At 32.3% G+C, this 15,379-nt stretch overlaps 1 protein-coding gene across 2 annotated transcripts in view; it reads left to right on the top strand.

Moving 5' to 3' along the window:
* ZFPM2 (zinc finger protein, FOG family member 2) overlaps window positions 1-15,379 on the top strand; it is a 541,649-nt gene that overhangs the window by 262,735 nt on the left and 263,535 nt on the right. For both annotated transcript variants that reach the window (XM_074267155.1, XM_074267148.1), the window contains one exon: window positions 5,898-6,016. In XM_074267155.1, coding sequence (XP_074123256.1) covers window positions 5,898-6,016 — 119 coding nt within the window. The remainder of the gene's footprint in view (window positions 1-5,897; window positions 6,017-15,379) is intronic.

Genomic DNA, 15,379 nt, shown 5'->3' with positions numbered 1-15,379 from the left:
TGAAATGAGTGCTTGGAGAACTAACCAGTCATCATCATTTATTAGGTGCATATTATGTTCGCAATATTATGCTAAATTCCAATGATACAAAGACAAAAAAATGAAAAAAGAAAAAATCCAGTCATCTGAAGTCCATTTCCAAAGTCTTTTTTAAAACTTTAGACATCTTTGGCATAAAATCTGGGAAATCCAAATCACCTATTGACATATATATGTATATTTCAAGTATCTGTCACTGTGCTGGTACGGTTAATCCTTACACTGATGCAGAGTGCAAATCCACAATGACTTGTTACATATTTTCTATTTTATAGAATTATTTTGGTGTAAAATATACTTATCACTTGATATTCAGCTTTCAATGAAATTTTCCAAACCCAATGAGGCTAATTTTCAGATTTCATATATTTTATCTATTAGCTGATCTTTATTTATAGCTTTTACGAACTGGTAGGATCTACTCGGGGTTATATTCTTCTATAATAACCTTGAAAAACAAAAGGTTGCCTCTGTGTCACATGAGGCAAAAGACAAAGCTTTAGTGAAGGAAATAAGTATATACTCATAAAAATAAACACCCAGCTACACATAACTACAGTATCTGTCATAAACCAGGCCTTAATAAAGTTGTATATATTAATATTATTTTATACCTAAAATATTATAAGCATGTGAGGTTTATAAAAATATGTCCTACTGAAGTACTTTATATCTTTCATAAGTCTTTCTGGGTATTCGTCTTAGCTCATTAAATCCAGTTTTGCTGCAAACAAGAAAAAGTAGCATGAACTTCTCAAAGACAATGTATGCAACAATTCTAAATAATTTTACATCTGTGTACTCTCAAGAGGGAAATGCGTTTCATTATTTGTTCTCAAGTACTTTCAATTTATATTAGTTTGGAAACTTTTCATTATATGGTTGCTGCAATTGTATATATGTATATGAATGTGAACATATATACTCACACAAACACATAAAAGTAATACACATATATTGTTCTCATTTTATTCTGCATTGTGTATATTTTCTGACATTTTTCTGGACTCCTCAGATTCATCATTTCCTACTGTGTAATAATATTCTATTATATGCTTATAACATATTTGTAATAGTTCCCCAAATGGTGGATACCCATTTGGTTTCAAGAATTTTGTTATGACAAAGCATGTACCTAAGAATATTTTGCTATATTGCATCTTTATTACTGTGTTGAAAAGTTTTTGAAGCACATCACTGAGTTAAAGGCTACAAACAGTTTAATTATTTCTCTCATTAATTCAGTTATTTTGCTGAAATAATTCCAAATTTTTATTCAAAATGAGTCAGTTAGTTTGCAGATCCACTAATAGTGCTTTATTATTCCTGTCTTTTCATTGATATAATGACTTCCTTTTAAAATTTTTTTTGGTTGTCTTTGATAATATAGCTTTTGACCAATCATGAATTTCCCTCGGTGTTACATAATTGATTTAACCCTATATATATATCTTGAATATCATACATTTCTCTTTATGTTCCCTTCTAATATTTTCTCTGATATACACTACCATTTTCTCTACATTGATTTTATTCATGCAAAAGGTATGAAATTTTATATAACTGCATTGTCTATTTGTCTTTTATGATCTCTTCAGTCATGTATTTGGTTAAGAATTCAATATTTGTCAGTTGTAAAAGAAGCCTCATATGATTTTCTAAATTTTATGACCTTTTATATATATTATCCATAGATTTTTTTTTAAAGTTTTTTTTTTTTTTTTGGTGTATTTTTTTTTTTACATTGCAAACTTTTCCAGATCATCCCACTCCAAAAGAACTCTATTGTAACACAGTAAAATAATTATGCTAAGCTAACAATTCAGTTAATTCTCTGGAAAATGAGTGCAATATTCCAGTTATTGCTTTCCTGCCTCTCTTTTGAAGGTATTAAAAATTAATAGAAATCCATTTTTCTCTCTTCTATGACTGCCATATTTTGTCAGATAGTAGTCCTTACTGTGTTAGTTTCTTTGAGATTCAGTCAAGATACATTTAGTAAACACTTAGCATATGCCAGGTTCTAAGTTAAGCACTGAGTATACAAAGAAAAAAATAAAAATACCCATTAACCTCTAGGAGTTTTTGATTTTTATGACAGAAACAATATCTTTTTCAAATGATATAAATATATGACATATATAGAAAAGATGAATGAAGAAAAAAGCATTAAGCAGTTAATGTTTGATAATTACTGTTCAAAGGGTAGCTATGAGGCCCAGTGGGTAGAATCATAGGCCTAGAATAAAAAACAAAACAAAAAAATCTCACTATCAAGTTCAGATGCTTGCTAGCTAGGAGACCCATGTCAAGTAATTTCACACTATTTGCCTCAGTTTCTTCTTCTATAAAATGAGCTGGAGAAGGAAATGGTAAACCACTCCAGTATCTTTGCAAAGAAAATCTCAAAGTAGGGTCACCAACTGTGAAACATGATTGAAAAAAATTACTGTCTGAAGAAGAGCTGGTCATAGAAATATAAAAGCAAGATAGCTCCTGCCCTCAGGGAGTTTACATTACAATGAAAGTTAGAATATATTTAAAGGGAGTGGCAGCCAAAGAATGCAGTTAAGGTAGATGAAATTACAGATGTGATGAATGGAATCATCAAACCATTAATCCATTCTTTCCAGAGGCAATGGTAGTTGTGATGTACAGTATTGACTAGTGTATCATAATAAGAGATAAATGGAAGTTGGGAAGATACATGTGACAATAGAACTGAAGATAAAATGTGAAGATGAAGATAAAAATGCTACTCAAAGGATTTCAGAGCCAAGACACTTAGCTCTAACCTGGCATGTTCTTTGGTTGTCCAGTTTAGAGGATGGGCAAAGGCTTCTGGATAAAAAATAGCAAATAACCTAAAGGGCTAGATAGTAGCACTTGGAAAGAGTAGGAAAGGTCTTCTGGAGAAAAATGCATTGAACTGAGTCTTTAAAGAAGCTATGAATTCTAAGATAGAGGGAGATAGTTCCAGACTTGAGAGATGTCTACTTAAGAGACAAAGGACAAGAGATGGAGCTCTGCGTAAACAGAAAGTAGGTCACTGAGGTATTCTACATAGAGGGTGTGGATAGGAGTAATATGAAAATACAGAAAGTTAAGAAAGTTCTAGGTTATGCCTGATGCTATATGCTTGTACCTTTACAAATGATTTCTCTTTGATAAGAAATAATTCTCAAATTTAAAAATACATTGAAAATATACAACTCAATCAAATATATTAGGATATTTTTGTTCACTCCTTAAGGCAGAAAAATCAAATTTTCAGAGGTAATTGAAGTCTTAGAGATAAACTATATATTGGAAACAACTTATCTATTCCTCTTTGACTTTCATTCAGTAATTAAGCTTAAACAAGGTAGTGAGAACTATTGTTTCCACAGAAATGCTAATTATTTTTTCCCTAAATCTAGAGTTTGAATGTCCTTTGCTTTTATATCACTGATTTTTAGCAGAACAATGAAAAGAACAGACTGATCAGAGTTTTGCTTCAGGGTATCCTGGAGGCAAAGGTATTCTTTAGCCTGGTGGTCCTCTTAAGAAGTATATCTTCCAAGTTCCCAGCTGCCTAACCTTCACTCCAATCTCCTCAGGGGGACTGGATATTTAAAATGCTAAAAGTGTTGATCCTACTTTAAAGAGAATATACTTTCCCTTCTCCTAGCATTAGAGCATCTAGAGCAAACTGTCCTCTGAAGTGCCCAGGTAGCCCCTCCCAACTTCTCCGCCCAGATGAATTTGCCCCAGAGGAATTACTGATTGTGTTAATTTGTTCACTTTCCATAATCTTGAGCTATTGCTAAATTGCAATCATTCACTTAGGTTGGGAGCCTGGAGGTAGGGGGAAATTTGAGGATTACCTTGTGAGCACTTCCACTTTGAACCAGAAGATGGGCATAAAAATAAAACAAAACAAAAATTCATTAGCGGTTTATGAATTTGTATTTAAACAATGTTGGTGTCATTTGTCAAATTGCTACTTCAAGATTTTTTCAGCTATCCAAATGTCCTACTTATTTGAATGGATTTATTCTGTAGACTTTTTTTTTTTTTTAAAGCAAATTCTATCATAATAGTGAACAGATATCAAAATATATTTTAAACCACTATCACTATCAAAATCACAATTTTTAAATCACTCGGTGATATTTCAATGGCTATTATGGTAGATATGGGATTTGTGATATTATTACCACTTAAACATAAGCAGAAAAGGACAAATATAACTAAATTTTGCTGCTAAATAACAGCAGCAGCAATAACAGCAACAATTATGCAGAATGAAATATTTTCATCAAAATTTGGCCAGTGACTGAAGAGAGAGATGTTCTAACTAACATCTGCTGTACCAGCCATTTCCTCACACTAGCTTTTGGCAATGTGCATTTAAGAGTAAACTTAATAAGTGCAAATGTCCACCTTTTCAATAAAATACATACTGCTCCAAGCTTGTAGTTCAGAAATATCACTTAAGAAGAAAACATAATGAATGTTTTGTGAAAGTTACATTTGAAATTAGAGAACTGCTGGGTAGAGGGGTTGTGTCACTGTTTATATGAATCAGATAACTGAAGATTTTAAAGCCACAGTTTGGGACTTTTTTCTGTTTCTGCCTGCAGTTTTGAGAGATTGCAATTCATGCTAAGAAATTCCCTTTTTTCTCATTCTTTCATGAGTTGGATGTGGTTGATAGTGAGAAATGATGAAAAGGGAAAGAATCGATATGGTTTCAATGAAATGGGGTGGTGGGTGGAGAGGGAGAATGAGGATATTGGATCAATTCTTGGCAACCATTATGGGTTCATTTCTATTATTTCCATTGCTCAACATATCCAAAATAAAGGGGACTGTTTATAAATGTATATTATAAAATGTATTTAGTTGAATGAGCATATATCCTTATGTATTATGTATATATTTACCCTAATTTATCTATTTTAAAAACTTTTTATTTTCAAAACGTACACATAATTTTCAACATTCACCTTTACAAAATCTTGTATTCCAAAATTATTTTTTATCCCTTCCTTCCTTCCACCTTCTCCCTTAGATGGCAAGTAATCCAATATATGTTAAACATGTGCAGTTCTTCTATATATATTTCTACAATTTGTCTTTATCACTTGTCATATCATACGCAAAAGGAGAAAGAAAAGAAAATATAAATAAACAACAACAAAAAAGTGAAAATAATATGTTGTGATCCACACTCAGTCCCCACAATTTTCTCTCTGGATGCAGATGGCTCTCTCCATCACAAGACCATTTATCATTATCTATCTAAAGAGATTGTATACTATGGAAAAATAGAAAGGTCTCTAAAACATCTACCAATTTTCTATCCAAATTCTTTAAATAGCTGAGAGAGACCTTCATTTGCCAAAGGTGGTCCCTTATTAGGAAGAAAATAAACTCACATTGAGTAACCACTAAAGTTACTTTTCAGTCAAGAGTGTTAAGGGTTTTAACCCTAGCATGTTTTCCTATTTCTTCTTTTCCATTCTCTCATCCTGGAACAAAGCCATTTGAGGAAGGGTTATTCCCTCTGATTCTTTAAGGCTTGCTAAATAGAAATGCTTTCACAGTATAATGTGTGTGAAAAGATGTAAGAAAGAAATTGGGCTCCATAAGCTAAATTTGAATATAATTATAAGGAAAAGGTTTAGTTTTTTCTTTCTTTCTTTCTTTCCTCAGGATGACAAGATCAGTTGTTTTTCAGACAAGCATAATTAATTCTCATTATATGGGTCCTCAGAACATTGTGCATGTAAAACAAACACAAAGACAGAGGTGGCTGTTGTCAAGGCACAAGTGAAAGTACTCTAAACATGGCTTGTTTTCTTTGTCTGCAGGAGAGTTGGAGATGGTCCAGAAGGATGGGGAGCGCAAGATTCAGAGTCGGCAGCAACTTCCGGTTGGAACAACATGGGGGCCTTTTGCTGGGAAGATGGATCTGAATAATAACACCTTGGTATGTGAATGCTAAAAGACAGTTGACTCTGAATACTTTTGTTGTCCCTCAGGAATTATCTTTGGTTGCCTCCCAATGAAATCACTTAAAACTAGTTTGTTGTTTCTTTTCATGGACAGAACTGCTTGGATTTTTTCCAAGTGGCTTCTCTCTGACAGTAATCTACGCAGAGTTTAGAAGGGAACAGGTTAATCATGCTAAATGGCTGTTTAGTAAGGTAATATATAAAGTTCTTGCTTTATCTCCTTAGCCAGGCTAATACTGTTCACATTTAATAACATATACAATTGCCTTTATTTTTAAGATGACACAAATTAATTGTCATACAATTCAGGTCTACATGTGGAATGAGAAATAAGTAAACAACTTTGTTATACTCTGGTAATATTGTTTGAACTTGTAAAAAACCAGGGCCAATTAGAATTCTAATTTCTGTCCTTAACTTGTTCTCTTGTATAGGAGTTAGGATCAAAATAATACACTACATACCATAGGTATTGCTTCCACCTCCTTCAGTAGGTGATGCCTTCTTCTTCTTTTATTTCTCCTCCTCTTCCTTGTTTTCCTCCTCCTCCTCTTTTTTATTTCTTCTTCTTTCTTCTGCTATCTTCTTTTTCTTCTTTTCTTTTTCTCTTTTTAATAATTTGATAACTGTATTTCAATACAATTGCCCACTTTTTCATCTTAGATTTTTTATTTTTTGCATGTGAACAGATATTTTATGGGAAGAAGTCTATAAACCCTACCAAATTGACAATGAGGCTCATGTGCCCCCCCCCCATTAAAAATCTCTGTCCTAAAGATTTAAAAAGAAGAGTTATTATTGATTTTACTCCTGAAGTTGTTGTGCTTCAGTACTTTAAAGAAGTGATTTTGTTAGTAGTTTATAAATATCTCCTCCTTCCATGATTTAGTACATTTTTTAAAAGATTTGCTATAGTCAACACATAGACATCACATCACACTGTGGACCAACTTAGACAAGCAGTTCCCACAACAGCAGTCTGAGTGACTTAAAGTCTTGTCAGCTTAGTAAGACCTAACGGAGCTCATGGAATAGTCACTGGAATAGCCTTTTATCATAAAGAACCACCTCTATTTTGTGATTGGATAGTACAGTAGGCCTTCAGAAAAGATTCATAAATATATTTTCTTAAAAAAATAATCTTTCAGATGACAAACATGTTCCAGGCACCATTTGACAAGAGTGATTGGATGGTGAATTAAGGAGAAATGATCACATATATAGGAAAAAATACAAACCATCACCACCACCGACACAATAAGTTATCAGCAAAATTGTGCTATATATATATACTACAAGTTAGGAAGTAATGACTGAAGGAAATCCAGGATTTAAATAATTAAAAATTTTTAAGTTTATAGAACAAAAACATAAACATGCAGAAATAAATGAATTAAACCAATAATAAACAATAAATGATTAAAATATCCTACAACTGATCCCTTAAAAACATATCCATAAGCTCTAAAGACATCAAGGAACTATTAAGTCAAAGGAGACTCTTGCCTATAGATAGAGATTGAATAATGCCATTCTTATTAGTGATTAATAGTTCTACAGATAAACAAGGATATGTAAGTTCCATATATGTTTCAAAATAATTCTTGATTTGGTCATATACAAGGATAGTTTTCTTAGTCTGTTCTAATGATGTGTCTGGAATTGTGCTGCTCCTATATTTGTAGGTTGTTGTTTTAAGCAAAAATATTTTCCATATTGTTCTCATCTTTAAATATGCTATTCTACCTGAGATCTGGAGGGCTTTTTGAAATAGTCCTATCCCTAAATCTCTACTCAGTGAGGATCATGGGATCTAGGATAGGAAGGAATCTTAGAGACCATTTAGTGTTAAGGACCATGCCTAGGTGAAGAGATGCATTCCACAGGTCTGAGTTAGAACTCTAGCAACCACTGGCAGGCAGCTTCCATATCACAACAATTTAGAACAAAACTTTCATTTCATAGATGAAAAAACTGAAGCATAAAGGATTTATGTAATTTGCCTAAAGTCAGATAGTTAGTGGATGCCTGGATTTGAGCCCAGGTTTTCCCAAATCAAAATTTAGACTTCACTATACTAGTTTAAAAAAAGAAAAGAAAAAAAGAAAAAAGGAATGCCCATTCCAAATAATTTTATAAACCAGGCTGATCAACTGAAGAATTATTACTTCATTTTTATGGTTTCTCAAAAAAATGTCTGTAATAGGAGATTGTTTAAATCAAATAACTATGGAATGTTATTTGAGAAGTATATGGCTCTATTTGTGTACAGCCAGACAAAACCATCTTGATTATTTTGTCATTATTTCATTTCATTATTATAAAATTAATCATTGGTTCATTATTATTCTAGCTAATGTCCAGCATTCTTTGCAAGCAAGAAAAGATTGTACAAACTTTAAAGTTTAAATTAAATTATACTCTAAATCTAGTTTGTCTGCAGTATGTTTCCTTCTTTGTTAAGAGGATACTAATGCAATCTATATTACATTGAACCAATGATTCTTCAAAGCTGTCTAAAGTAGTACCTACTATTAAATACCCCTCATTTGCATATTATTGACATAAGAGATACTATTATAGTATGTCAAATTAATGATAGCTTATATTTAAAATGTAATTTTCTGCTTAATCTATATATTATCATACTGCAAGAAGATATATTAAACTTTTCATGAAATATTATAGCTGTTACAATGAAGTGCTTTGTTAGCACTCTACATGTTTATCTCTGTTATCTTGTTTTATTTAATTGTTGAATAATAATATCACTGGCATAAAATTTAGGTTTTGAAGGGAATTTTCATTTATCTGCATTCTCTTTTTCAGAAATTTTATTATGTTTTTTAAATATTAAACAAAGATATCCTGAGGCATTATAAAGGCAATTGGTCAAAAACACTGTGAAGTATTTATATATTTTATTATGCTGAAGGTGAAATATTTAATCCATACTCCTTTCTAGGAAATATTTAAGAAAATATACATTTTATTTCCTTTAAAAATGAAATGTTTTACTTAAAATTCTCTATTTTTAATTTTGTTTTGAAAATAACATTTGCAGGTGACTCAGTGGATAGAGCACCAGCCCACAAGTCAGGAGATCAGCCTTCAAATCTGGTTTCAGACACTTAACACTTCCTAGCTGTCACTTAGCCCCACTTAGCCCCAATTACCTCAGCAAAAAACAAAAACAAACAAACAAAAAAGTTGCTTATTGATCTTAATTATAATTGCATCTTATTTAAGTTGATCAGTAACAAGTATGGCACCATTATTTTTTTAATGAAATATAAGTATTAAAACTATTTTTCAGAAAAGAAGGAATGAAATATATAGGGAGGGGAAGAGAGAAGAGAGGAAGAGAAAACATTATTTTCAGATTGAGAGTTGATACAAAGCTAGAAGAGATAGCTAACATAATGAATGGCAGTTTCAAGAATTAAAAATATTTTGAAAAGCAAGAATAACAATTGCTCCAATTGTGGTATAAGGATTCCTGGGAATGTCCAACACTAACATTAATAGTATACCTAACATTTAGGAATCAAAAAAATCTACTTAAGTAAAAAAAAAAAAAAAAAAAAATGGAGATGAGATGGCTATATTAGAGTTTATATGGAAATTTCTGGGGGCTTTTATGGACTTTAAACTCAATATGAATGCTAGCATTATCTAGCAGCCATAATAACTAGTTTAATTATCTAGTTAACTGAGGTCATTTCTAATTTGAGATTTTGTGATTCTGAGATCTAAGATAACAACTTAAATTTATACAGTGCTCGAATGTCTATAAAGTACTTTAAATGTTTCATTTGATCCTCACAATAGCCTCATGATGAAGTTGAGATAGTATTATTCCCATTTCAAAGATGAGGAAATGTAACCACCTAACCCTTTAAGTGGTTTGCCCAATTTCACACATCAAATATCTAAGATTTGATTTAAATTCAAGTTTAAACTTGGTTCTAAAGACAGTTGAAGATCTTGATTAGTTGTTATGGTGTCCCTTTTAATATACCTCTACTATAGCAACAACAAAATGATTAGTGTTTTCCTTATGATGTTTTTCAAACATAGGAATGGCTAGTTTTCAGACAAATGCAGCTTGTCCCATATTTAGTGTCCCATATGAAATGTTTCCATTCAGGTAATTATAATAGCTAATAGTTATATAATCTTTAAAAGTTTACAAAACAATTCACAAACATGACCTCATTTTTTTTCCCCCTGAGGCTGGGGTTAAGTGACTCTCCCAACATCACACAGCTAGGAAGTGTTAAGTGTCTAAGGCCAGGTTTGTACTCAGGTCCTCCTGACTTCAGGGCTGGTGCTCTATTCATTTTTCCACCTAGCTGCTCCAGTCTCATTTCCTTCTAACAACAATCTTGAGAGTTGGGTGCTAACATTATTTCCCTTTTACCAATTATGAAACTGAGGAAGACTGGCTCACATACTCAATAACTGTTTGAAGCAGGATTTGAACACTGGTCTTCCAAACTCCAAGGCAGCTAAATGGGAAAATAAATAAAACCCCAAAAATGGAATCGGAAAGACTCATCTTCCTGAATTCATATCTGGCCTGACACTTACTAGATCTGTGACCCTGCCCTAATCATTTAACTGTTTGCCTCAGTTTCCTCATCTGTAAAATGATCTGGAGAAGAAAATGGCAAATCCCTCTTGTACCTTTGCCAAGAAATCCCTAGAGTCAACAAAAAAAATTGAAAAATGGATGAATAACTTTCTGACTCCAATTTGTAACAAACTAACCACTGGGCTAAATAGTTGCTTTTTTATAATTTGTATTCTCCTCCTTCAATCAACCCCCTTCAATTTTTAAGAGATTTTTTTTTTAAGTTATTTTCCCTGCCAATAGACATGATACTTTAATGACTTTTGAGTATAACTTTTTTTTTTTTTTTTTAAAGATAAAACTTTAACATTGAGGGCTGAAGAAAAAAAAAAAAGTTCTCAAAACCAATATGGCTGAGGCAGCTAACTGGCGCAGTGAATAGAGCACCAGGCTTGAATTCAGGATGACCTGAATTCAAATTTGGTCTCAGACACTTAACACTTCCTAGCTGTGTGACCCTGGGCAAGTCACTTAACCCTAACCTCAGGGGGAAAAAAAAATACAGTACTGTTTATATTTTTGAAGTTTATATATTTTGAAGTCATTTGATATTTGCATTATGTATGCAATATTCACAACATGAAGTCCTTTTCTGCTAATTCATAAAAAGTAGAGACAGTGCTGCATGCATAGCACCTTTTATGTTGTAACTTGTCAAGTGCTCAAAAGAAAGCAAACAACAAGAAAAAAAATTTGGGAGGTTTGCTACTTGTAATCTTAGCAGCAGTCTTTTGTTATGATCATCATTAATAACAAAGTGGTGTAAGTTGATTTGGCCAATTGCTTAAATATAGTTCTATTTCATTTAAGTTAAACACAAGCAAGAAATTTGTTGTTATTTAGTGAATAATTATAGGTCTTTTCAGTTATTTTTATTCATTATCCTGTATTTAAAGGTAGCATAGAATTATGGATGAAACATTAGATTTGTAGTCTGAAAAACTTGAGTTCAAATCCTTATTTAAATTCTGAGCAACCATTTGCTACTAAATCATTTAAATTTTCTATGCTTCATCTGTAATGAGTATTGGATTTGATACCATCTAATATGTCTTTTTGTGCAAATTCTATAATGCTGTATTTTACTTTTGAAATCTCCCAAGATGATCTTTTTAAAATATTTACTCATTTGCCTCTTTTTCATATATGAAACTGTCCCTTGTTTTATGAAAACAGTTAATTAGATAACACATTCTACTTTGCTATTGGCTCAAATATTCAGTAAGTTGGAAATTTTAGCTATATCTATAAAATTCCAATAAAACTAGATAAAATCCAAATTTAATCATCAAGATGCTTGGGTTATATAACATCAGATTTTTTACTGAAAAGATGATTATTTTAGTAACATTCATTATAATTCTTTTCATATATTTATACATTTGTATTTTTATTTTAAATAACTCTTACTCCTTTTGTAAATAGAAAAACTTATGATTTACACATGTAGTATCATCTTTTTTTCAGTTGTTCATCACAACCCATTCATGTCCTCCAATCCTATGCAACTATTGTCAATATTTCTTCAGGAATCCTCGATAGTGGGGGTTAGAGGTGGGTTGGGGACCAAAAGAAATTGGGATCTTTCCCTTAATATGGTGTGTCAAATGGCACAGATAAGCTGGTCATCAGTAATCCTTTGATGATACAGGATTAGCCACCATTTTCAATCATACATGTCTTTACTGCCATTCTTTAAATTAATTGATTGGTAATTGTTACAATATACTCATATCTACCATGAACCTTTCTATTTCCTTTTGGCTGACCTTCAATTTTGATTCTTCAGAGACTATGGTAATCATGTTTAATATCCATTTAACATCACTCAATTAAAAAAAAAATAACACTATTTAACAATAGTTGTTAAAGATGGTGCTTTAAGGTTTTTAGGAACAGCTAGGTGGTACAGTGGATAAAGCACTGGACATGAAATCAGGAAGACTTCAGTTCACATCTGGTCTGAGATACTTACTAGCTGTGTGAACCTGGGCAAGTCACTTAATCTTCTTTGTTTCAGCTTCCTTATCTATAAATTGAGCTGGAGAAGAAAATGGTAAGCCATTCCAGTATCTTTATCTAGAAAACCCAAACAAAAAGTTAGACCCAATTGAAATGACTGAATTAAGTTTTGTGAAGTGCTTTACAGATATTATATCATTTGATCCTCACAACCTAATGATATAAGAACTACTATTATCTCCATTTACAGAAGAGAAAATGTAGGTTAACAAGTCATAAAGTTAGTAAGTGTCTATGGCCTGATATGAATTCAGATCTTCCTGACTTCAGATATAGCACACCCTCCACTGTACCTCCCTCCTGCCTCATTATTTCTCTTATTTGTCATTCCTTTGGATCAAAATCTTATTTTGTTTTCAGGTGGGTCCTAATGGATCAAGTTAAGAGTTAAGATAAGGTAAACACAGATTTGATAGGAGGAGGATTACCATGACATAAAGAAGATAAAGGTATCTCACAGAGATGTTTCTGATCCCTTTAGGAGGTCTAAAGATATTCTTAACAAACAATTTTGGAGGGAAAGAACACATCCCAAAGACATCTCAAAAGCCCAAGTCTTCCTAATTCTAAACTCCAAACTCTTGTAGTGTAAACAGTAAACCCTTTTAGTTTTGGTGTCATTAACACCTAGTTTCCAAGCATGTTGTTACCTCCTTTGCACTCCATTTCCTTTCTACTTATATTTTTATGAACTTCTTGCAATTTGACCTTTTCTCTAAATATTCCCTTTTAAAAATCTTCTAATAAAAGTAAACAATGATCTCATTCTGACTAAATTCAGCATCATATTGCTTATTCTCCTTTGCTTTTGGCATTATAGATCACTCCTCATCTGCAACTTCTATAATTCTTTGTAGTTTTGCTTTGGGAATCTTCCCAAATATATTGAGAATTTTTTGTATTGAGGTTATGATTCATTTGATCTCTATGGTTTCTTGGTCATTCACAGAACTGGGGGCTTTCTCCTAAGATCAGTCCTAACTTTTCTGTTTGCCTTCTAGCATCAGTTTATTTCCCACGCATAGCCCTTTTGCTAAGTTTTACATGTTGTTTTCCTTATTAAAATATAGCCTTCTTGAAGACAGGATCAATTTCTTGTTCTTAGCATAGTGCCTGACACTTGATCAGTACCTAATAAATACTGAACAACTGGGTTCAATGAAACATATATACAAATGATGCCTAAATTGAAGTCTCTACCTGGTCTTCTTAATTAGCTGGTACTATAGTTGTCAATGTTCACAGGTTTATTATTGCACAAGGCTCAACATATTTCCCAAACTCCTTTTATTATCTTTTTTTGTTATCAACTTTGGAGCCACCTATGATTTCCCCTATTTGTTTGTTACCAGAATTGAATTTTCTATTCCCACAGTCACATCTCTTACTCAGGTCCCAAAAACTGCACGCTAAGAGTATTACAATATTCTAATATGCCAGGTTCTCCTTCTCATCTCCGGTTTATAATAAACATATCAATAAGATCACAACAGCTTTAAACATAATTTTGATCAAAGCAGACCTTCTGTTAGCCCTAAAGTAACTCTCAATTGTTCTCTAAAGCAATTTAAAACATGGGATATTTAGCCTTGAAGGGATTTTGCAATTTTTGCTTTTCTACCACAACATCATATTTCATATTCTATACTGCAATTAAATAAACTCACTTTCTGTTCACAAGTTAATTCATCATCATCACATACTCATTCTTACATATATACTATATATATAAACATATATACATTCACACATATGTGTATGTATGTATGTATGTACATATGTGTGTGTGTGTATATATATATATATATATATATATACGTATATATATATATATATATATTTCACTCCTACTTTAATCACCTTTCAGATTTATTTACATTTTAAACTCCTTCCCACCAAATTACATTGTTTCATATTTATTTTAAAACTAAACTCCAAATAAATTTTCTAAATTAACCTCTCCGGCTTACTTATAAATTTGCCCTACTTGATTAATAAGTGTTTATATGTTTGCTTTTGTTCTGTCTCTTTCATTAGTTTGTATATTTTTCAAGAACAGGGGCTGTAAATTGAAGTAGAACTTATCCAGAACAGTGGTCACTACACTCATGTTGATGGAGTAAAATAAATAATTTATGAAGCAATTAGGGAGGAAAAACCGAGAACTTGTTATGGATTATAATTTAGATTTCATCAAAAAGAGTTTTTAAGGCCTTCACTATGATATGGTTGAAGGCCAGGGAGGTATTCTTCTCTACCATGTATTCTGTGAAGTTTCATCCAGCACAGCTCTTTCCAGTGACAAACCATCTGGGAAATTCCATCTGTCTCTGTTTGGAAACTGAGGTGGCAATCGCCCACTGTGAGCAATTTTCTATTAACTTCATGGATAAGATCAGTCAGATTTATACTGAATTGATGGGATCCGTAAGAGCAGAGTTGTTCCAAGAGGAGACAAATGCACTGACTACTCTAATTGGGCTTAGAACAGTTTCATTCGCTGAAGCCCTTAGGTTCTAGCAATACTGTGACTTATAACCTAGTTAATTGTACCCTTTTCCTCTTGGGAAAAGCTGGTGAATTTCATTATTGATGGAGATTGTAGATGCCTCCCAAGGGGAGGGCAAGATCCTGACTTCTCTTGTACATTAGCTCCTATGTGAGGAGTTGACAGAAGCAG

Source organism: Sminthopsis crassicaudata, chromosome 1, assembly GCF_048593235.1.
Source record: "Sminthopsis crassicaudata isolate SCR6 chromosome 1, ASM4859323v1, whole genome shotgun sequence".
NCBI lineage: Eukaryota > Metazoa > Chordata > Mammalia > Dasyuromorphia > Dasyuridae > Sminthopsis > Sminthopsis crassicaudata.
The sequence above is the reverse complement of the archived record's forward strand: the minus strand, read 5'-3'. Positions and strand labels throughout refer to the sequence as shown.